Genomic DNA, 22,842 nt, shown 5'->3' on the forward strand with positions numbered 1-22,842 from the left:
GGCTTGTCGTTTATATTGCTATAGCTTCTTATATTTTTAATTCTTGTTCTTTTCTAAATACTGTTAATTGAAAGGATTTGTTGAGGAGTGAGGGGAACTAAAATAGCCTAGCTATGTTTACAGTGTTTATTATAATGTTTGTAAACATTTTGCGTCGGCATTAGGCCTATTTCTGAATGAAACAATAAAATGCGACTTATACGCGACTTATGTTTTTTTCTCCCTAAAAAAACTTTTTTTTTTATACGCATATACATGATTTTTTATAAGTCATTATAAATGACTTTTTAAACTGTTTAACTGATTGTATTAATCGGTCAAAATTCTTACGGTCGGTTAAACGGTTAAAATGAACATCCCTAATATATTATATACATGAAAATGAAATTATTCAAGATGCTAATAAACACAATAGTATATAAATAATACGGTTACTAATCAGAATTTTTTTTTTTTATCAATATTACATGGGACATAAAGAAAAATCCACATACAGGAATTAAACCAGTAATGCTGAACCAAAAGTTAATTTACTTAGAAAAATAGCATCACGTCTAAAAGACGACCTTAGAGCTTAAAAAAAATATATATATATAGCATTGAACAATTAAAATGAACACCAAAAAATAGCTAAATTGATAATAAATTGAGAGTAAAAAAGAGAGTGAAAAAGCTTCACACTCATCAGTTGTCATAAGCTGGTGTTTCCAGCAGGGCAGAATTTAATTTGGCTCATTAACTGGCTGTAAAACCCCCAAAAATGAACCTTTAAAGCAGAAAAAAGTCAAAAACATGTTACTTGGAAGTCTAAATTGGACACACCAGCAAAATGTAACATAAACAGACCCAGAGTCTTCATCCAATACGACTACAGAACTAAAAAATGAGTGAGCAGCTCAGATCATTTAATGAGAAATGTTTGAGTTCATATTGAGACTCTGAGCACAGTTTGAGACCCTGTTGAGAGCCAATTATCTGACAGTCTTCTGCTGTGAAAGCGCTGACAGCTTCATTGCTACAAGACTTACATCTGCTGATAACACTGTCACTCGTGTGATAGAAGCGCAGGCCGTGTTGCCATGGTGACACAATCCCTTCTATACTGAGCATGCTGCTGTACCTCCATAAGGAGTCAAACGATGGATGCAATGCAATTTCCTTTTGAAAAATGGCCAATAATGGTATAAGCTTTTGTGGTTCATTACATAAAGCCCTATTATTCTTATTATACAGTATATACACTATTATTATTATTTACACAAACAAAATCACTGAATCCAGTCACAAAAATGGAATTTACTGTTTAACACGGAATGAAAAAAAATTGTAATCAATAAATTGAAATGTACACTTAATCTTCAGACAGAGGTCTTCACTACAACCCGCCAAAAGAAAAGTTTGGTTTAACATATAATTCGGTTTAACTAATAGCAATAATACAGTTTATTAAACACAAGTTTTAGTCCATGCTTCAATTTAACTCGTAAACCTCTGTTAGGGTTCAAAAATGTCTCTGTTAGTTCACATTTCATTTGATAACATTTTAAAAGATTAAATTATCATCTAAGTTTTATGATGTGAGTTTTTATTGATGTAGTTCATTTGATTATCAGCCATTTTTATCATAGATTTTTATTAAGTCATAAAACACAGAATCCAGAACACTCAAAACAGACAATCAAGAATTTCAGAAAAGTCCCTATTATTGTTAAAAATTTAACAAATTACTAAATTGTTAAAAGTTTCATGATTCCTTTTTGATTATTAAAATTTAACGAAACCATTAAAAGTGGAATCAAGGAAAATTAAAAAATGAAATGTCATTGTTAAAAGTGCGATGAATTATTACATTGTTAAAGCTTTATGAATTCAATTGATTAAACATCCTTTTTGATTATTAAAATTTAATTAAACCATAAAAAAAATGTTTTGTACGGTTTAATAGAAAACAAAAATCGGGGAAAAGATTCACGCTATGCGTTCCAAAGTCCCACCAATTCACGCAATTCACACTTGGTCAGATTAGAAATAGTTATTTGCTGTGTAAATGTTAATGAAGTCAAAGATGTGTTGTGAATAAGCATGTCACACAGTACATTAAACTATTTCAAAAGGGCAAGAAAAAGGCCCGCTGTAATGCTTTACCTTTATAACCCTGTTCTGCCTCCCGGAGGTCAATCTTGGTGATGGGTTTGAAATCCACGTCCCACAGCCTCACACATCCGTCCCGCCCACCGGTGGCGAAGCCTTCTTCACATGAATGCATGCTGAAGATCCCTGCCTGCAGAACAACGAGAGTTTACAAACGCATGTGCAACAGGTCACACGTCACCACATGCTATATTCACTAATGTCACAGATGCATGACACAGATGGCCAATGCATTGAATGTCTGATCATAAATTGTAACTTCAGTTAATGTCCTTTAATGGAGATGCTATAGCGCACAGCTGATGTGTATGTGGTGGGAGTGATGGTGTAGGAAGTGTGATGAGCTTCACTCACTCCATGCGCCGCCTGTATCGTTCTCGTCAGGTTGAGCCCCTTCCACACGTAAATGTCTCCATTTAGAGCTCCAGAATACGTCACTTCATCTTTCGCCGTCGCCAAGCAGAGGATGGTTTGCAGGTCCCCCGTCTTTCCAAAGATCCCTCGTTTTGGTGTCAATGCATTTCCACATAATGTCCAAAACTATGAGACAAAAGAGAAAATCACCTTCATATTTAATTCATTTCAGTTTGTTGCTCATGCAAATTAGCTTTAAATCTTAAAATATTGTGCATGCATAACTTCGTTTTTAGAGCTTGACATCTGTGCATTCACTTTTACTAAATGAAAAGTCATACAGGTTGACTAAATCAGACAGAATTAGATTTTTGGCTTTAAATTATATTCTTCTGTCTCAGTTGTTCAGTATGTTAATGCATTTCTTGAAGTCTGTGAAAAAGCATTGCATTTGCTGTAAAGATGAAAACAAGAAAGGAAAGGAGGAATAAATTACGGCATGTTTTCCAGTGATGCCTCATTTATTTGTTTCCGAGAGCGGGTTCGAGTGAACTTTGTCTCAGGGGTTTGACTCACTTTAATGTGCTTGACTCCGCAGCTCACCAGTCTGTGCGGCACAAACGGGTCCCAGGAAATATCAAAGATCTGAAACGCAGCACAAAAAGGTGAAATAAACATGTCAACTCTTCCACAACATCTTCCATAACTTTCATTACGCCAAAACCGATTACACTGAATTAAGCAGAAGTCTCTAAAATGATACACAATGCAAAATATAATGGAAATTATAATGCAAATACCTGAATCATATTTGCTGAATAAAATCCAATACTTGTTTCTTGAGGTGCTGATTTTAAAAATAGTGGCGGTTTTGCTCAAACACGACACACTTTCTCATAAAATATGATGCATTTCATAGCATTTTTGCTTTCAACAAACATTAGTAAGGTGAAGAATTCTCGTATTATCTCTTAATCAGCAGAAAAACACCACAAAGCTATGATTCTTATCTGAATCTGAGCCACATCCCAATGATTTGCTCAATTCTCAGCCAGACTGATTCTGAAGACATTGAATGTCTTGAAGATATTAATTGAATGATTCTGATGACATTATTTTATGCATGATCCTGATTTTTGCAGACTGTAATTTAAATGATCAATTTAGAATTTTTTTGGTCATTAAAACCAAAACTTTAGACATTTTACTGCTTTTGTTATTTTGATAAATGCATTAAAGCAGATACATACATATATACTTTTTAAAAAGTAGGAAAAAACGGTTGGAAAGATTTTATTGTTATTTTTGAACTCGGCATCATCAAATTAGGCAAATCAGCTGTTATATTTAGCATAATTGGGATACTAGTATTTTTTATTAATATTTTGAATAAGTAATATTTTTATATTTTCCACTTTCATTTGAATATTAGTTCAAGTTTGTAGTGACTTTGTAGCGTGTTTTGTCATTTTTATAAGTTTTTTTCATATCTCTATATGGTTTTTATTGATTTTATTTAGGTTTTAGTTATATTATTACATAACTTGAAATAAAATAAGTTTTTCTTCAGATATTTTTGGCAAATTATTTATTTTTTCAAGATCCAGGGCTGTGTAATTATAGTCATGCTTGCTAATTAGCTAAAAATTCAGCAATTTATAACAAGAACAATGCATTAAGCATCTTAATCAACATAATTTTTCTTCTTTCCATAATTCTTCATTTTAAACTATCCATTTATCTTTCAAACAATGTGATTTCTTCATTATTTGCATGCATTATCTGCAAATAAACAATTAATAAAGCCTTCTTGTTGCTCAAACAGTAGATCATGCTGCTAGCAACGGGTTCGATTTCCAGGGAATGCATGAAGTGATCAATCATATACCTTGAATGCAATGTACGTTGCTTCAGATAAAAGCTTCTGTCAAATGCATGAATATAAAATGCAAACGATATAAACTCTAAATTGCTTTATATTCAATCGGCACTCCCGGCAGTGAAGCTGTTGAGCTGGAACAGCAGAGAGAAGACAGCAGGATTTTAATGGCACCTTAGGGAGTCTTCTGGTGTCTGTGGTTCTTCACTAAGCTGCTCTGTCATCTCTGCTGAGGCTTCAGACTCCCTTCACACTGAGCGTGTGTGTGTGTGAAACACTCTGTCTGTCAGTTCGTGCATTGAAATGCTCCTTTGTACTGTAGCACAACACAATAACTTATTCATAACGCTCTTAACGGTTATTCATTCACATCACTGAGGTGTAGCATCTGTTGCTATGGAAACAGTCCTACCATGTGTCGACTGGATGGGCACTTTCTGTGCTTTTCACTTCATGCACTAAAGTCACAAACTTTCTGGCCTAATGAATGAAATGGTGACTGTGCGGTTTTGATGTAATTAACTGTCGGTAATGAGGAACAGTCAGTTCTGTTCTTACCCTGTCAGAATGTCCCGTGGCGGTGGCTAAGACACGCCCCTTTTTCCAGTCCCACACGCACACCGTGTTTTTGGCATCAAGTCCCACGGACGCTAAACGCTGAATGTTCAAAAACACGAGACAGGACAAAATAAGCCGTTAGATGAGAGCATTTGCAAACAGATGAAGGTAATCTGATTTTAATAACAATACTACTCAGGGTTAATATAGTTACCTAAAAATAAGATTGAAACTAAAATTAAAACTATTTTGTTACTTGAAATCAAATAAACTAAGCTAAAAAAGGTTTGATAGAAGTGGCTGGAAGACCTGCCAAGAGAGCATTGCAATAGTCCAGGCTGGATAGAACAAGAAACAAGTATTATCATAAATAGTGGTCAAATATTGAAGCTATCTAATCTCAAGGTCAATTCAGAATATTTATTGTAAAATTGGTTTTGTAACAGTTGCCAAAAATGATATATATATTGCTGTGATTTGTGATATAATTTAAAGGGAAAAAATTTCAAATTTCAAAACGTCCCCCCCTCTGGTTTGTTCACAAATCACACCCTGTATATATATATATATATATATATATATATATATTACTTGATAAAAATATATTTTTTTAAATGTATGTAGTCAGGGACAGAGAACAAGCTTGTTTCTAACAATAATAATATTGTAACTAAGCAGAATCATGAATATTTCTATCTTATTTTGTTAACCATTTATCATATAACTTAGATGTAATAATAAAAAAGTACCATTTTAACTGTAGTTTGTTGAAAGTATAGTGAGAGTATCGTATCATGAGATCAATATTGTGCATCAAGCCATATATTGTTACACCCCGAAATATGACAAAAATATGTTCATATTAATACGTTTATTGCATATGTATTAGAGAATGCAGCCAATCAGAATGAAGTATTTCAGAGAGCCGTGCAGGAAGTCATGTGACTCACCTGGCCATCGGCGTCGAAAGCCAGACAGGCCACACCGTGCGTGTGAACGTCTCTGAGGATGGACACGGTGGTCAGCGCGTACGAGTCCCACACGCAGATATACGGATCCTTCCCAACCTGACCTGTGGCCACCTGGATCTTATCCGGATGCAGCGCTAGACTGAGAACAGAAGAGACACGCGCCGTGAGATACACTGACAGAAAGACAGACAGAAAAGAGAAGAAAAGCAAAGCAAAGAAAATAAAAGAGAAGAAAAAAAGATAACTGAAATATTGAAAGACATTAAAGAGCTTAATTTGAGTTACTTGTCAGCAAATTAAAATATCTTATATAAAAACCATTCTATACTAATATATCATAAATATATAAAAACATTTCAGTCTGGCTTCCGTCTACTACATAGTACTGAACCTGCCCTTGTAAAGGTAGTGAACGATTTATTACTTTCTTGCGACACTGGCTCACTATTTTTATTTCTGCTACTTGACCTCAGCTCTGCCTTCGATACGATCTCTCATGATTTGCTTATTTCTAGCCTCTCGGATGTGGGTATATCTGGTACTGCTCTTTCCTGGATCTCTTAATACCTCCTTGATAGACAATTCTACATCTCTGTTCAGGATTTCAGATCTCCTACTGCCCCCTGAAACAAGGCGTCCCCCAGGGTTCCGTTCTTGGGCCTTTGCCGTTTATCATTTATATTTTACCATTGGGTCTGATTCTACAGCATCATGGCTTTAGCTATAATTTTTATTCTGATGACATTCAAGTTTACACATCTTGCAGGCCTTCTCTATCCACCCAAATTGACCAAATTTCTATTTGCATGCAGGAAATAAAAGTATGGCTCAACTCTATTTTTCTAAAACTTAATATGGATAAAACTGAGATCATCATTATTGGAACCCCGTCACTCACTACCAAAGTTCCCCCTGACTTTACCTGCAATATCACTGGTACTCTCATCACACCATCTTGTATCATCAAAAATCTTGGTGTTATGTTTGACTCCTCTCTTTCTTGTCAGTCTCATATTAACTCTCTCTCACTAAATCAGCATTCTTTCATTTACAACGAATAGTCCGGCTCAGTCTTTTCATTATTGTCAAATGTGCAGAAACTCTCATCCATGCTTTTGTTTCATCACGTCTCAATTAGTGGTCGACCGATATATCGACAAGGCCGATATATCGTCCGATATTTGAAAAATGGCAATAATGCCAATATCGGCCGATAAGTTTTTCTGTTTGGCCAATGTGTTCGAGGCGGGACTTTTATTTTGACGGCACACAGGGCTCACATTCTCCCTCTTGTTCGCTGTCGTCATTCAGTTCCGTCTAATATGGATAGAAGTCTATCTAATAATCAAATAAAACTGTTAAACAAAGGAAATAAAAAGTATACAAAAAAGTATTATAACGATTGCTTTAATATTATTAGTAATAGAAAGGCAAACATTATAATACTTTCTCATTTGCCGTCAGCATTCAGCAAATACGCATTTATATCATTTAAACAAATCTTTGAATGACTAATGAACATTTAATTTCACAAACCTTGCAAACTTAGTCGAATCTAGATGAGATCTTGTGAAGTGTGCATGTGTATCCTGCATGATCGGTGTCAAATTGAATGCTGACAGGAGGAGAGTTCAGCTTCACTGGAGATACACGATCGACAAACTTTAAACTAAGTTAGTGATTTCAAATTATGCTGCGCTTTATGCATTTGCCCACTGTCATATTCATGTCATTTTCATTGCGTGCTGTATGTAAAATGAGTGTTACCTTGGCTTTATTTGAAGAAGCCAAGGTAATACGGTCCCAGAATACGGAGTGCCTTGTTGGTTACAGTGTTTACTTCCTTTTTAATTAGATTTTTATTAAATATTTATTTATTTGTGAAAAATGCTTTGTCTTCTAAAGTATAAGTATGTTTATTTTACACAATTATTTTTAATCCATTTTCAAATGATTTCAAATTTCTTAAATATAAATTAAATTAAATTATATCGGCTTTATATCGGCCTCCCTGCTTTCCAAGATATCGGTCGACCACTAGTCATGATGAGTGAATATTTTCAAAAAATACCACACTAAATAGTGACTAAACACGACCCCTTTTAATACATGTTAACCAGGAGTCACTCTCATTTATAATCGCGGCATCGTCTGATAAAATCAACATGCATCTACACTAAAGAGCGGCTATGCGGTTGTTTTGAATATATTACTTTTTTGTCTCATGCAGCGCACTGCCTGCGTCTGAGTAACTAACTAAAAAAAACAACAAACAAAAAAAGTGCATGTGATATTAACAGACGAACTATAGCTCATATTTATAATTCCAAACAATCAGTAAGCGACAGGTGCCAGGAAACGCTGTTTTGTACAAATTTTTTTATCCAAAAAAGGTTTATCCAAAAAAGTCACTAGGTTTGTCAGTATGAATATTCTATGGAAAAAAGCCGCTAAAAGGGTCTGAAAGTTGCTAAATCTAGTGCTAAAGTTGCGCTCGTGTGTGTGTGAGATGCGGGAGCTGATGGCAGGGGGCAGTGGATATTTGTGGCGGTCAATGTGGATATTGTGGATGAGTTTCTGTGTCATCACGTTCTATTAGTTCTACAGCTTCAGTTTCTGAACTTTCACGCTTAGTAACACATACAGCTGTTCCCTCACCACAGTGCGACAGTGAAAAGGGAGCCCTTTCAAACAGTGTCGCGTTCCGAAGGTTGTTTAAGCGACATACATCGGTATTGCGGTATTTTAAAAATTCATATCATAACAAAAATAAACACTGGTATTCGGTATGAACCGGTATACCGCCCAGCACTATGCAGAACCACTGTATTTTAATCACGATCCAAACAAACATGCTACCTATAGTTTGAGCAGTTTGAGTTTTTATTGTAAATTAGATTGTGTAATTTCAAAATTTAAAGCAAAAACACAATAGTCTGACCTTAACTTTGTGAAATTATGCTACGTAAAACATATCTGCATGAAACAGAAACCGCAAGCAGGTTGAATAAGAGCGCAAATTCATTCTTTGCCAGCAGGTGGCGCTTATGGAACAGCTGCAATAAAGAGTTTCCTTGGTTAGTGCTGTAAACAAAGCAGCTCTTTTTTTTTAACTACATTAATATGCATTATATAGAGGAAAGATGAAAAGAAAATACTAAATCTAAACTTTTCTGAAGCCCAATTCAGTTTTTAGGAATTTCTTCCAATATTTCATATGTAAATATATGTATATATGACCATGGGTTGAAACCGTTAATTAAATCGGTTCCATTCAACTTTGGTCAGGGGGAGACAAAATGGCGACAATAAACACAGAAACAACTTGCCCTTTCTCAGTCTCTCATCTGTCCACACATGCTCCAAATTCTTGGGGCATTTATTGTTTGAAGCCAGACACTCACAAAAACAAACAATGAATGCGAGCAAGCAGAATCCCGGCTGTGACGCTGCACAGCGAGCATCTGCATCTGAGCTTTTAACGCCACAGAAACACTGACATGCTAACGCAGACCCCCGCCCTCACCACTCTGCTGCTTTCAGCATTTCTGGCCTAAATGCGAGAAGGTAAGAGCTTTTAAGGTAGTGCTTTGTTGTGTTCATCTAGGGTGCATTATAGTGCTTCAGGTTGACATCCTACGTCTTCTCGCTGTCCTCTTGTGTCTGGACCCTGTTTCTTGTGGCTCTCCTTGAGGCTTGGAGGACGGTGGCTCATATGTAATGGCTGCCGTTCAGCAATGAGCCCAGATGGCAAGCGGTCTGCCCAGCCCTGCCCTTACCGAGTTGCCCAGCACAATGCCAGCTGCTGTGTGCACCTACATAAACGGACGCAGACGGGGCTGCAGGGTGCGATCCTCGGCACAAACTCAAGGGGACCCAGAGCCTTGCCATACACACTGCTGAACTATTTAGTGCTGAACAGTGTTGTTATTGTTAACTTAAATTTTTTTATAAAAATTTTCATTCATTGAAATAAAGCTATAATAAAATATTAGATGAAAAATGTTAAAGTTATTTAAAAGAATAGTTCACCAAAAAAATTAAATGCTGAAAATTATTCACCCTCAGGAAAAATGTTAAAGTTATTTAAAAGAATAGTTCACCAAAAAAATTAAATGCTGAAAAGTATTCACCCTCAGGCCATCCAAGATGTAGCGGAGTTTGTTTCTTCATTGGAAAAGATTTGGAGAAATTTAACATCAATTTGACATCACTTGCTCACCAATGGATCCTCTGCAGTGAATGGGTACCATCAAAATTAAAGTTCAAACAGTTGATAAAAACATCACAATAATCCACAAGTAAATCACATGACTATAGTTCATCAATTAACATCTTGTGAAGCAAAATGCAGTGTGCTTGTAAGAAACACATTTTTCATTAAGAAATTAACATCAATTAACATTAAGTCATCTATCCATAAAATTGCTTTCTCCAGTGAAAAAGTCGTCTCGTCTGAATCAGGAGAGAAATATGCTCAGATCAAACACGGTTTTCAATTGAAAACTGTTCAGAACATTTAAACAACTATGTCAGTGGATTTTGATGTTAAAGGACAACAGGGAAAAGGCATTATTAGTTTACTTGTGGATCATTTTGATTGTCTTTATCAGCTGTTTGGACTCTTATTCTGACGGCACCCATTCAGTGCAGAGAGTCCATTGGGGGCACAAGCTAATTTTTCCAAATCTGTTTAGATCTAGAAACAAAATCATCTACATCTTGGATAGTCCGAGGGTCAGTAAATTCAACAAATTTTCTTTTTTAGGTGAACGATTATTTATTTATTTAATTATTTAATTGCTAAAAAATAAATAAAACTAAATTGAAATATTTTTTAAAAATAACAAAAGCACAAATTTATTTGAAAATAAAAAAGCGAATTTAAAATATTATTAAATACTATAATAGTATAGAAATTCTACTAAAATAACACTGTTGCTACAAAACACAACCGCCGTATCTTGTTATAAAATGTACAGAAGTTTTGAAAGGAATGTTCATAAATGCCTGTGATAATGTTAGAAATGGTTATTGCAGTCATCTGACGCTCAGTCATGGTGTTCAATGTTTAACAGGGTCCCTCAATTGATTGTTACAGATCTGAAAACTCTCTCATGCACATATTAGTGATATTACAAGCAGCCACAACAAAGTGTCAGCCATAACTAGACACAAATGTGAACAAAATATAGAAAGTTCTAAACAACTGAAATGTATTTACAGTTCAGTTTAAAGGAATAATAATAATTCTGTCATCAATTAATTAGGTTCCAAACCCATTTGATTTACTTTCTTCAGTGGATCACAAAAATGAGACATTTTGAATATTGTTCCTGCCACACTTTTCCATGCAATTACAATGAATGAAGACCAAAACATTCAAGCTTCAAAAAGGAATCAATAAGCGACGTCTAAATATAAAGCTTTCTGTCAGAAAGAGACCAGAAATTACTCCAGTGTTCATTGACAATCTTCATCTTTACCTCCAGGATACTTTTTGAAGCTTCAGACTGCAGTCCTTGTTCATCATAATTGCTTGGGGAAAAAACATGAAAAGCATCATTTTTGTGTTGCAGGGAAGAAACAAAGGATAAGTATACAATGATCATTTTAATTTCTGGGTGAACAATTTCTTTTATTCTTTTTACTTTGTTTAATATTACTTCATGCAACAGGGAGACAAATGGCCTCTTTTAAGCCAACAAGCTTTTTCCTTCTGATTGCTAAATTCATCTGTGGGTAGGGTAATTATAAATCTCTGCAGATTATTCACAGACAGTTTGCCCTGGTGGTGGTGGTGGAGGAGAAAGAGGAAGGACAGGGAGGGAGAAGAAGAGCTGCAGAGCGAGTTGTTTGACCCGGTTTCTATAGCGCTGAGCCGTAAGGCAACGTGGCAGAGCCCCCCGGCTCAGACAGAAAGCACCCAGCCTTCAGCGAGCCAAGCGAGACTGAAGCATATGCACACGCAAACACGCCAGACCACTTCAAAAAGCAGCGCTACCATTAAACTTCAGATGGAACGAGATTAAAAAACACAACACTACATTAGTTCTCTTAATCGTGGTTAAAGTATAGTCTAACACACAGTACTGTGAAGAACAGTGGGAATGGTGGGCGTCACTAGCATAACATATGGACGTTCTCGCAGGGTAATTTAATGCAAAAAAAAGATCCGCAAAGTAGGCTACAGTTTAAGGCAGGGGTGTTATATTTGTGCTACATTTATTTCATCAAAAATAAAGCAAAAATATTAAAGAACTATTGCAATTTAACTTTTTTAATTAGCATTAGGCCTGTCCCGATATATTGCACCAGAAATAATTGCGATAAGCGATATTATTGTCATTTTAAAGACAATTTTATGCCACTGAATATATAATCATAATGTAACAGCATAATAATGCAAGAAGGCCTACACACTTCCAAACAACAAAAAAAACTTTAGATTTTTAAGAACATTTAGATCATGGAAATTAAATATCAAAATATTAGATACCTTAAAAAACTTGAATAAACAGTAAATAAACATTTTCTAACATAAAGTGCAATGTAACAAGTAGAAACTTGAACTTGAAAAGAACTTGTATTGAGATTTTTCCATCTGATTTTTCCTTGACCTTCTTTTCTCTGTAAATTAAGGGTGCACACTATTGCTGAAAAACACAATCACTACTTAGCAGTCAGATGTCTGTATGCACAAAGGCACAGATCCCTAAACAAGGCCATATCTGCAGATGAAAACTTTTTTGTAGCACTTCTAGCACCTCATGACTACACGTTATGTACGAGAATCTGCAAAAGACACAGGCGCAAGTTAGGCTTGCCGCGATAGACGGTGCAGACGGTGATACGATATGTTAAGTCGCAACACCGGTTACGTCACTTGCCCACCGCGGCACCGACCCCCACAGTCGTTTAGATTTTTTTATAGTAATAAAAATCATTTAGTTCAGTAAAAGAACAGACACTACAATTAAAAACTGAACGCGGCTGCTCGATGCAGCGTGCCGAACGAGTCGCATCATTATTGACATGTCAAAGTCTAGACCCTGCATATAAGACGAATGCGTTTTTTCAGTTGTATTTCCAAGAAAAAAACATTGTCTTATACTCGGGCCAATACGGTATTTTTATTTGTTTTGTTAATAAAAGTTCTGTTTTATATATAGGCTAAAGTGAGTTTGACATTGTATTTTGTTGTTGCATTCAAGCAATTGACGCTGAACTGCCGCTAAAATTGCCACGCCGCTTTTACAAGTTATTTAAAAGCAAAGGAAAGTGAGGAAAAGAGGGAAAATTCAAACGAACTAAAAACGAACAATTGCTTTACGCCGAATTGCCACTATTTGAAAGTGAAAGTAAAATGTGCACGCCGCTTGTACAAGCTATTTAAAAGTGAAGGAAAGCGAGGAAAAGAGTCAACAGCAACGCCCCCGCCCCCACGGTTTGGTCAGGGGGAGACAAAATGGCGACAATAAACACAGAAACAACTTGCCCTTTCTCGGTCCCTCATCTGTCCCTCATCTGTCCACACGTGCTCCAAATACTTGGGGCATTTATTATATATTATTTATATATATACTTGGGGTATTACCGGTGTTGTCACACGTCGATTAACCGGTGGGAAAATTTCCTCACCATCACAACCCTAGCGCAAGTGGAATGGGCTATATTTTGTGTCACCAAAAATGATTGAGATCATGTACATATATTGCACGTTAAGTCGATATATTGATTACTGCGACAGGCCTAATTATTTCAAATGAACCTATTTGCCTATAAATTAACGCATATTTATTAATAAATATATTAAATAACACATTATATTTAATTATATAAAATGTAATTCATTATTGTGATGCAAAGCTGAATTTTCTGCAGCCATTTAAAAATGAATTCAGCAGTCATTACTCATTCTTTAGTGTCACATGATCATTCAGAAATAATTTTAATATGCTGATTTGGTGCTCAAAAACATTTATCATTCTCAATGTTGAAAACAGTAAATATTTATACAGTTTTTCTGAATTATTTGATGAATAGAAAGTTAAAAAGAACAGCATTTTTTTAAATGCAACAAATATCAATTTAAAGGGGTCATATGATGTAATTTAAATTTCTCCTTTCTCTTTGGAGTGTTACAAGCTCTTGGTGCATAAAGAAGATCTGTAAAGTTGCAAAGTCTAAAGTCTCAAATCCAAAGAGATATTCTTTATAAAAGTTAAGAGTCAGCCGATGTGTGCAGCACATTTTTATGGAGGACCGTTTCCTGATCCTGGGAGAGTAGACTACAATGCCGGCTGTTCAGACCGACGGACTGTAAGTACGTTTTTTATATATAAAGCGTTTTTATATTTTTTATATTTAAAGCAAGTTTTTTGGGCAGTGTAGGGCTTGTTATTTATCATTTCTCCGATCACAAATGCAGACATGGTTTTATGTATACGCGGCGCGATGCAACGCAACGCGTAAAAAGACAGTATAAGTCATTATAATCAATTATTATGTCCCCACTGGATGCAACGAATGCCTCGTTTATAATGGGTTTTCATGTTTTTGAATCATTGCTCCGGCCTGACAGGGCATCATCACAATATGGTAGGGGCTTAACATTTCCGTCACACTCTTGAGGTATTCGGCCAATCATAATGCACTGGACAGCTGGCCAATCACAGCACACCTTGCTTTTCAGACGGATGAGCTTTGTCAAAATCGATGCGTTTCAGAAAGGCGGAGCATAGAGGAGAAACAATAATGTACAGTATGTGGAAAATAATGTGTTTTTTTTATCTTAAACCGCATAAACACATTTCATTACACCAAATACACAAAATAATGTTCTTTTTAGCAACATCATATGACCCCTTTAATGTGTCTTTGGTTTTTTAAATTAAAGTTAAAAGGTAGTGTATCATTATCATCCACATTACCAAGTGACAGCTGAATTGTGCAAAAATACAGTATCAGACATACAGATTTTTCAAAAATAAAATATATGGATGGAGATGCACAATATATCAATACCGTATCAAATATAGGTCATTTTTTTAAATCATATAAGTTGACATTCAATATTTAATTTTGCATTCTCATTTCCCCTCCTTTTACACTTAGCATATAAAATTATTTGATTATTAGAATCCACAACCCATTTCTGGATTTCAACCCACCACAAAAACACCATCTAGCTGTTTTTATTGATACAATTGTAGATGTTTTAAATGTAACCTAGCCCGCTAGCACTTTATAACTGTGGCTAAGAATAAAATGGAAGTCCCCTCGGCAGCTCCAAAACTCCAGCCATGAGGGAGTGATGGAGTGAAAAACAGAAAGAGAAAAAGAGAGAATACAGGGGACATTACAGAACGAGAGCCGAGTCAGCTGCTGTCCAGTTAAACTTACAGGTCTGTTTCAAATCCAATCAGGGAAACCGTCAACATGTTTTACAGCCAGGAAACAATCAATGGAGGTGAACATGGTTCCCAAGTCTCTCAGATCCCTTCTTTTGCTTCCATAGAAGCTCACAAAAACACAAGTAAACAAACACACGCACACAAAGACACAAGTACAGACACTTGTTGGTAAGAAAAGGGCAGGCGGAAGGGGATTAGTCAACTAAGCTACTAAATCTGGCAAGCGCCCAGTACTAAATGGGTTAAAGTACACCCTCTACCTCCTAATCTCACACACACACACACACCTAAAGCTCTGCCATGCTAAAGCAGGCCTGCCTCTGCATCAAAGGGCCTTTTATAAGGCTGCTGGGGTCAGAAACATCACGGCGTAGGGGACCCACACACAAACCCACACATGCTCGCTCACTTCCTTCATCCCAGGTGTTGTGGTTTTTACTAGGCAGCTGGAACGGTTCCTCTTCCCCTCTCTTTTGTTTTCTCTCAGTCTCTGCCTAACAAAAACCTATAATCAACAACGACACAAGCTCATTTATAACTAAAATGTTCAATGTTTTTGTAATTTTAAAATGTTAAAATGTTTTAATGAGGTGATGTTTAAAAATTGATTTTCTTCATACACTGCACAAATTTTTTAAATATCTAATGTTTAGGACTTACTATACACCCTATCATTTTGAAAATCGGTATATATTTTGTTGCCATAGTAATGACTTGAGTGTCAGCATGATGCCAGAGACACTTAGAGGAGAGTAGCTATCATTATGGAAAGAGATGATGGAAAACTGGAATTTTTTTGTACTGTAACATGCTCATGACACTGAGAGGTGCTGAACTCATGAGGGGCATGAGATAACATCGTCTGTGGCATTACTGTATATCACACACTTGAGCACATGCTGTGGCAAGCATTTTTATTTTGGGGGGATTTTAGTCAGACATGCAACAAAATTGCTGCATATCTGAACAAAACCTAGGATATTTATTGTATTTTTACAGTTGCAATTCAGTGACCCTGCTATTGTGTCGACAAAGTTTTATTTGAGCATTTGACTCTCTATTGATTGTTACAGATTTGTCATATGTTTATTTAATAAATATAATAAAACAGAAAATCTATTTTAAATTGGAATAATACTTCACAATGTTCTTACTGTATTTTTGTAATTTTGATAAGAGCATAAGAGACTTGTATCAAAATATTAAAACATTTTACAGACTCCAGTCATTTTTATGATCTAACTAAAAGAATTCAATATTAAATGGCATTCACAACACATTTTACTAGTAACTCGAAGTACACTAGTGTTTAAGAGTTTGGGGTCAGTACGGTTTTTTTTTTTTAAACAAAATTAATACTTTTATCTGGACACAATAAATTGATTAAAAGTGACAGTAGAGACATTTAAAATTATATAAAAGATTTATATTTTAAATGTTTTATTTTTTTACTTTCTATTTCTATTAAAGAATCCTGGGGGGGGGGCTTCTATAGGATCATGTGACACTGAAGACTAAAGTAATGGCTGCTGAACTCGTTTTCTGCTGTTCTTACTGTATTTTTGTAATTTTGATAAGAGCATAAGAGACTTGTATCAAAATATTAAAACATTTTACAGACTCCAAAGTCATTTTTATGATCTAACTAAAAGAATTCAATATTAAATGGCATTCACAACACATTTTACTAGTAACTCGAAGTACACTAGTGTTTAAGAGTTTGGGGTCAGTACGTTTTTTTTTTTTTAAACAAAATTAATACTTTTATCTGGACACAATAAATTGATTAAAAGTGACAGTAGAGACATTTAAAATTATATAAAAGATTTATATTTTAAATGTTTTATTTTTTTACTTTCTATTTCTATTAAAGAATCCTGGGGGGGGCTTCTATAGGATCATGTGACACTGAAGACTAAAGTAATGGCTGCTGAACTCGTTTTCTGTCATCACAGGAATAAATTATATTTTAAAATAGAAAACGGTTAATTAACTTTTAATTGTGCTAAGTAAGTACTTCATATTATTAACTTTTTAATTGTATTTTAGATTGTAAAAATGTGGCCTTAGTAAGCATAAGAAACTTATGACCTATACAGAGTAAAACAAGTTTGTGTATTTTATATATATATATATATATATATACACACACACACACACACACACACACACAAATACCATCCATTATTCATTCTATTCTAACAATCAGGAATTCATAGGCTCATGTAAAGTGGACCTTCCATACCAGGAAAAGAGCCAGACCTAAATTCTTAATGACTAGGATATAAGGGCTGAATGTCAAGTCCACCCTCGAGCGCATCTTGATGTATCCCAACGGTAGCGATTAGAACAAAAACTCAGATTAACACGGAAGAGATCTGACACTTGACACTTCGTGTGTCGCACCTAGTTAGTACACAGTGTGAGGCCACTCCAGACGACAAGTCAACTGAGGCGCAAAGGCCAGTCCAGAGAGTGAGCTCAACTTCCTGTGTGTGATTCTCATCCAATGTCCGTCCTTACTCAAAACACTCTATTTGAGTGTCTGAGTGGACACTGGACTCAATCAACAGTGCACATTAGCGTGCGTGTCACAAAATAAATAGCAAGCCTAAAACGAATACTTCAGTTAATGCTTCATAAACAGTTTAATTGCTTCTGGCTGAGGTCGACAGCAAACTTCTCATAACGTCCCTTTCTCACGCCGCACAGCAGTAACATGAGGACACAGTTTTATATTGTTAGCTGCCAAGGCCGCACATTAGTAAACGGTCTGAGTGGGACAGGTAGTGCGACGGTGAGGCAAACTGAAGACTGATCGTGTCTGAAGCAGAACTGCATCTGAAGCTGATTGTGAACAGTGTGGCTGTTTTGCCACCTACAGTGGTTCAGTGTTCAAATATAAAGTTGGTCCTAGACCGGCCTAAAAGAAAAGACCATGGTGAGTCACTCCTTTCCCCCGGACCCAGGGTGACATAACAGGTGTTTTGTGGCAGACGTGAATCAACTCCGGTAGGTTTAGTCTTCCCAACAAAAGCAGCAATGACTGATAGATATAAAGGAACAAGGTGTGGCTGCATTTCTGTGTAAGAGAGAGAAAAGGGAAGGAAAGTGCACAAAAGCAGCCAGATAGTTTGTTTTGAAGGAGGAGAGAAGAAAGAGCGCTAACAAAAAGTATCAGGGTACAACTATGGTTTTAGGACATGTACCACGCTATTCTTTGAAGTAGCTTGTAGCACCATCATTCAAGTACACTATGCAAGTACTTTTTTTTTTTTTAAGAAATAGTTTTATTCGGCACGGATGCATTAAGATGATCAAACAGAGGTAGTCTGAATGGTAGTGTTTGCAAAGTCATCTTGAAATAAGTAACACTAAAAAAGGAGAATAGAAGCTAATGAGGTTTATATTTTTCAGGAAGAAAAAAAGCAAGGAGTTTTATGACAGCTGAAGACCCGTGATAGGGAGCATTTGAACACTAAACACGGCCATCAGTGTGTGCTGCAGAGAACAGAAAACATATGGAGGAAGCTCAGTTGGAGAGGCAGTTTGTGTCTCTTAAAGGCTGTTCGTTTTGAGTTACTGTCTTCCCATTTACCCTCTAGAATAGAGCTTTGTGACTTCAGGAGCCACCTGGGAACACACACACATACACACCACCTTCTGCGTCTCCCTTCCTTCCTATTACTGCGTCTCCTTATGTTCCTTTGTTTTTCTTTCTGATTACCTTACAAAAAATACCAATAAAAACTTTAATAAAACATTAATATCAATGGATAATAATATTTCTTTGATGTATAAAAAGTTCAAAAGAACAGCATTTATTTGAAATATAATTTTTGGGTAACATTATAAAAGTCTTTACTGTCACTTTTGATCAACATAATGTGTTATTCCTGAATACAAAAAAACCAAACATTTAATTTATTGTAAAGTGCCTATAGGAAGGTGTGTCATTAAAATGATCACGAAAGGATACACCTTCTTTCTTCTATGAAACACAAAAAAAAAAGACAAATGTGAAGAATGTGCATTTTCCCCAATACAATAAAAAATATATAACCTACAAAACTGACAAAAACATGCACTACAAAAATTGCCAAAAAACATAATTCATATGATAACACAGGTTCTTAACAAAACAGGTTATCATGTATCTCGTCATTGATGTCAATCCTGGCATACATTTTGCTGTGCCATATTTAAATGAGATTTAAGACATTCTGCTAAATATTAACCAAAAACACAGGTTTATAACAGCAAAGAGAGTAAAAGTGCATGTGGGTGAAGTAATACAATTGCATGTGTATTTCAATGTTGCTATTGTAAGCTAAATCTTTACCAAACATTTAATTTATTGTAAAGTGCCTATAGGAAGGTGTGTCATTAAAATGATCACAAAAGGATACACCTTCTTTCTTCTATGGAACACAAAAAAAAAAAAAGACAAATGTGAAGAATGTGCATTTTCCCCAATACAATAAAAAATATATAACCTACAAAACTGACAAAAACATGCACTACAAAAATTGCCAAAAAACATAATTCATATGATAACACAGGTTCTTAACAAAACAGGTTATCATGTATCTCGTCATTGATGTCAATCCTGGCATACATTTTGCTGTGCCATATTTAAATGAGATTTAAGACATTCTGCTAAATATTAACCAAAAACACAGGTTTATAACAGCAAAGAGAGTAAAAGTGCATGTGGGTGAAGTAATACAATTGCATGTGTATTTCAATGTTGCTATTGTAAGCTAAATCTTTTTTAAAGCTAAAATAAAATAAAATGTATTAGATGAAAAACTTAAACTGAAATTAAAGATGCTGCCTCTGCAATAAAATAAGTTAAATTACTTAAATAACTCAACTAAATAAGTACTAAACTAAAAAAAACGAACAAAACAAAGCTAAATATAAATAGTATTAAAAAAACAATTACAAAAGCACAAAATATTTACTAAAAAATTAAATGAAAACTCAAAATATAAAAATAAATGCTAATTCAAAATTAAGAAAAAATGTATAGTATATAAACAAATACTAATAGGTGCACACAATGTCAATTGTCTGATCATCAGGTCATACATATACTGTAAGATGCAACTGAAACTTGTTCTCATGCCAAGTCATGTGCAAAATGGTTTATCGCAACTCAAGTCCAGTCAGCAGTCTGTAACTGATAACAACCTCAGTGCTCGACAGGGAACAAGGCTGTTTTGACAATAGCTGCCATAGGACAGATACTATTACACTAATAGTGGCTCCTGCATTGAAGACGATGAGGTCATAAAGTTTCTTGCCAGGAGTTTCAGTGATAAAACGGGCCTTATCTCCATTTGAACTCATACTGTTGCTCTACTTTGTGTTTTCAAAGTGGGTGTGCTCAAAGACTATTCTCATTTCCACAGATCTCAGCACCGGGTGACAGTAAAGCAGTGCTTTGAGTCCATATTTCACTCAGTAAAGATACAACAGATGGCGCGAACGGATTCAAGTAATATAGGCAAAGAAAAGAATAAAGGCAAAGAAAAGGGAGCACGTCTAAATACTCCCCATAGGTCTAGTAACATTCCTGCGAGATTGAGACGTGGGAACCGGTTGAAAGGCACACCCCTACATGAGCTTGACCGTGTGTATGTTTATACTGCTGATCTGTGCAGGAATTCATAGGCTCCACGCATAGTTCAGCCCACTTTACATTCCCGTCAACGTTCAAGGCGTGTGGACAGGGGAGGAGAAGTGACGATGGCTCATCCTCATTGACTGTGGGAGAATAAAACTGTGGCCAAAGCCTCTCTCTCTCACGCAGGCTAATTTATAACCCCAACCTCGTTCATGAGAAAGAGGCTGCTCTGTTTTAGAAAACACCTATCAATCTCTCACTCAGCTCACAAAGTCCTTTGAATCGCTGTGAGACAATCTAGCCTCTCGGGGGGATTTCTTTATGCTAGCGTGACCAAAACGTGTAACTATGCCAGACTGATAAAATCAACACAGGAAGAGAAAGAGATAGACAGAAAGAGTAACAGACTAGAGCTGAGGTAATGGTCGTCTGAATGACACCAGAATCAGGACACACTAAATCACCGAGGTGCACCTAACTCTTTCATCCGCATGCTTTCGGATCTGCCCTTGCTTTTTCCTCATAATCTGAAGGTCCGGTCATCTCTCATTCCTAATTGGTCCATCTCTACCTCCCCCACGATGATACCTCCCCCTCAACTGTTCTTCAGAGAAAACAGGCCATTTCCCTCTCTCTCTCTGGCAGTGTGTATACTGTAACTCTCCTGAGATCTAGGAACACAACAGTCAACACCCCACTCTTAATTTTCACTCTTAGTAGTGAGCATCTGTGTGTGGTGTGTGTGCGTGAGTGTCAGCGAGTAGCTTTCAACTCTCCATAGACATTGTGCTGTACAGCATGAGACACAAACTCATGGTGGGATAAATAAATAAGTGGGTAAAAAACACACAAATGCCACCAGCATGTCAAATCTGCTCACAGAGACTTGAATATTTGGAGATAAATAAAAGTCGCATACTTTTTCGAACCGCATGCAATGCGATACAGCATTTTTTGTCTAACCAGCAGTGAGCGACAGGACATTTTGTCTGTGGCTCGGTTTTTAATCTTGTGGCATCCACAGCAAAATCTCACTGGAACAAAATTCCACTCCACATATGCTAAAGCAGCCTTTCATTTTGGAAAGTGGTTCATTTCCAATGGAGAGCAGTACAGGAGCTGTTGAGTTCCAATTGTTTGCATATGCAGATTTTTGGGGATTTAAGCTTCAGGCGCATTGAAATACTTGTGGCATTTAACTTTTTTGGCTAGACTGTATGTGATGTAGTCTATCAGCGTCAGTTAAGAATTACCCATATTTTTTGGTACTAAAACATTATTATTTAAACAATATTTCTGTATTATGTTGGTTATGAAAAATGATGTACAAAATAATTATGGTAACACTTTACAATAAGGTTCATTAGTAAAACATTAGTTAATGTATAAACTAACATGAACTAACCATGAGCAATACATTTGTTACTGTATTTACTAATCTTCACTAAGGTTAGTTTATGTGCAAAATAATTATTTTATAATTATTACATAATTATTTACATTAATTCACCATTGAAAACCTGGTTTTCTCTCCGACATTTTAGTGGTCATTTGCTTTGCGTGGATGTATTCATAGATTCATTACTCGTTTATTTTACAATGATGAATAAGAGGAGCATAACAGCTGCTTCATAACCACTTTGAAAGTTCTATGTGAATGACATAGGCTGATCGTTTGTTTGTTTGATTTTTTTTGGTTACACTTTATTTTAAGGTCCATTTCTCACTATTAAATGTGCACTAAGCAATATTTGATCAACGCTTTTGACCACAGTCCCTGACCGAGTCCCAAAACCCACTTGTAGCCAATCAGCAGTAGGGTTGGGTATCATTTGAATTTGATCGATTCCGATTCCCCATAATTATTTTATAATTATTACA

General features: G+C 35.8%; 2 protein-coding genes across 4 annotated transcripts in view; both read right to left on the bottom strand.

Moving 5' to 3' along the window:
• The window catches only part of sipa1l3 (signal-induced proliferation-associated 1 like 3), a 129,972-nt gene that overhangs the window by 94,266 nt on the left and 12,864 nt on the right, over positions 1 to 22,842 (bottom strand). The window contains exon 1 of one of the 3 annotated variants that reach the window (XM_016237010.1): positions 15,319 to 15,477. The exons of the other annotated variants lie outside the window; for them this stretch is intronic. The gene's annotated coding sequence lies outside the window, so the exon portion shown is untranslated. Of the gene's footprint in view, positions 1 to 15,318; positions 15,478 to 22,842 lie in introns of those variants that run through there. 3 annotated transcript variants of the gene reach the window in all.
• Positions 2,108 to 6,926, bottom strand: LOC107554468 (echinoderm microtubule-associated protein-like 6). The gene is made up of 6 exons (XM_016236973.1): positions 6,836 to 6,926; positions 5,893 to 6,086; positions 4,943 to 5,041; positions 3,082 to 3,150; positions 2,506 to 2,691; positions 2,108 to 2,281 (listed from the first exon to the last, which is right to left on the bottom strand). The coding sequence occupies exons 1-6, from the start codon at positions 6,924 to 6,926 to the stop codon at positions 2,108 to 2,110; spliced, it is 813 nt and encodes a 270-aa protein (XP_016092459.1).

The sequence above is a fragment of the Sinocyclocheilus grahami genome, unplaced genomic scaffold, assembly GCF_001515645.1.
Source record: "Sinocyclocheilus grahami isolate Dianchi unplaced genomic scaffold, SAMN03320097.WGS_v1.1 scaffold503.1, whole genome shotgun sequence".
Taxonomy (NCBI): domain Eukaryota; kingdom Metazoa; phylum Chordata; class Actinopteri; order Cypriniformes; family Cyprinidae; genus Sinocyclocheilus; species Sinocyclocheilus grahami.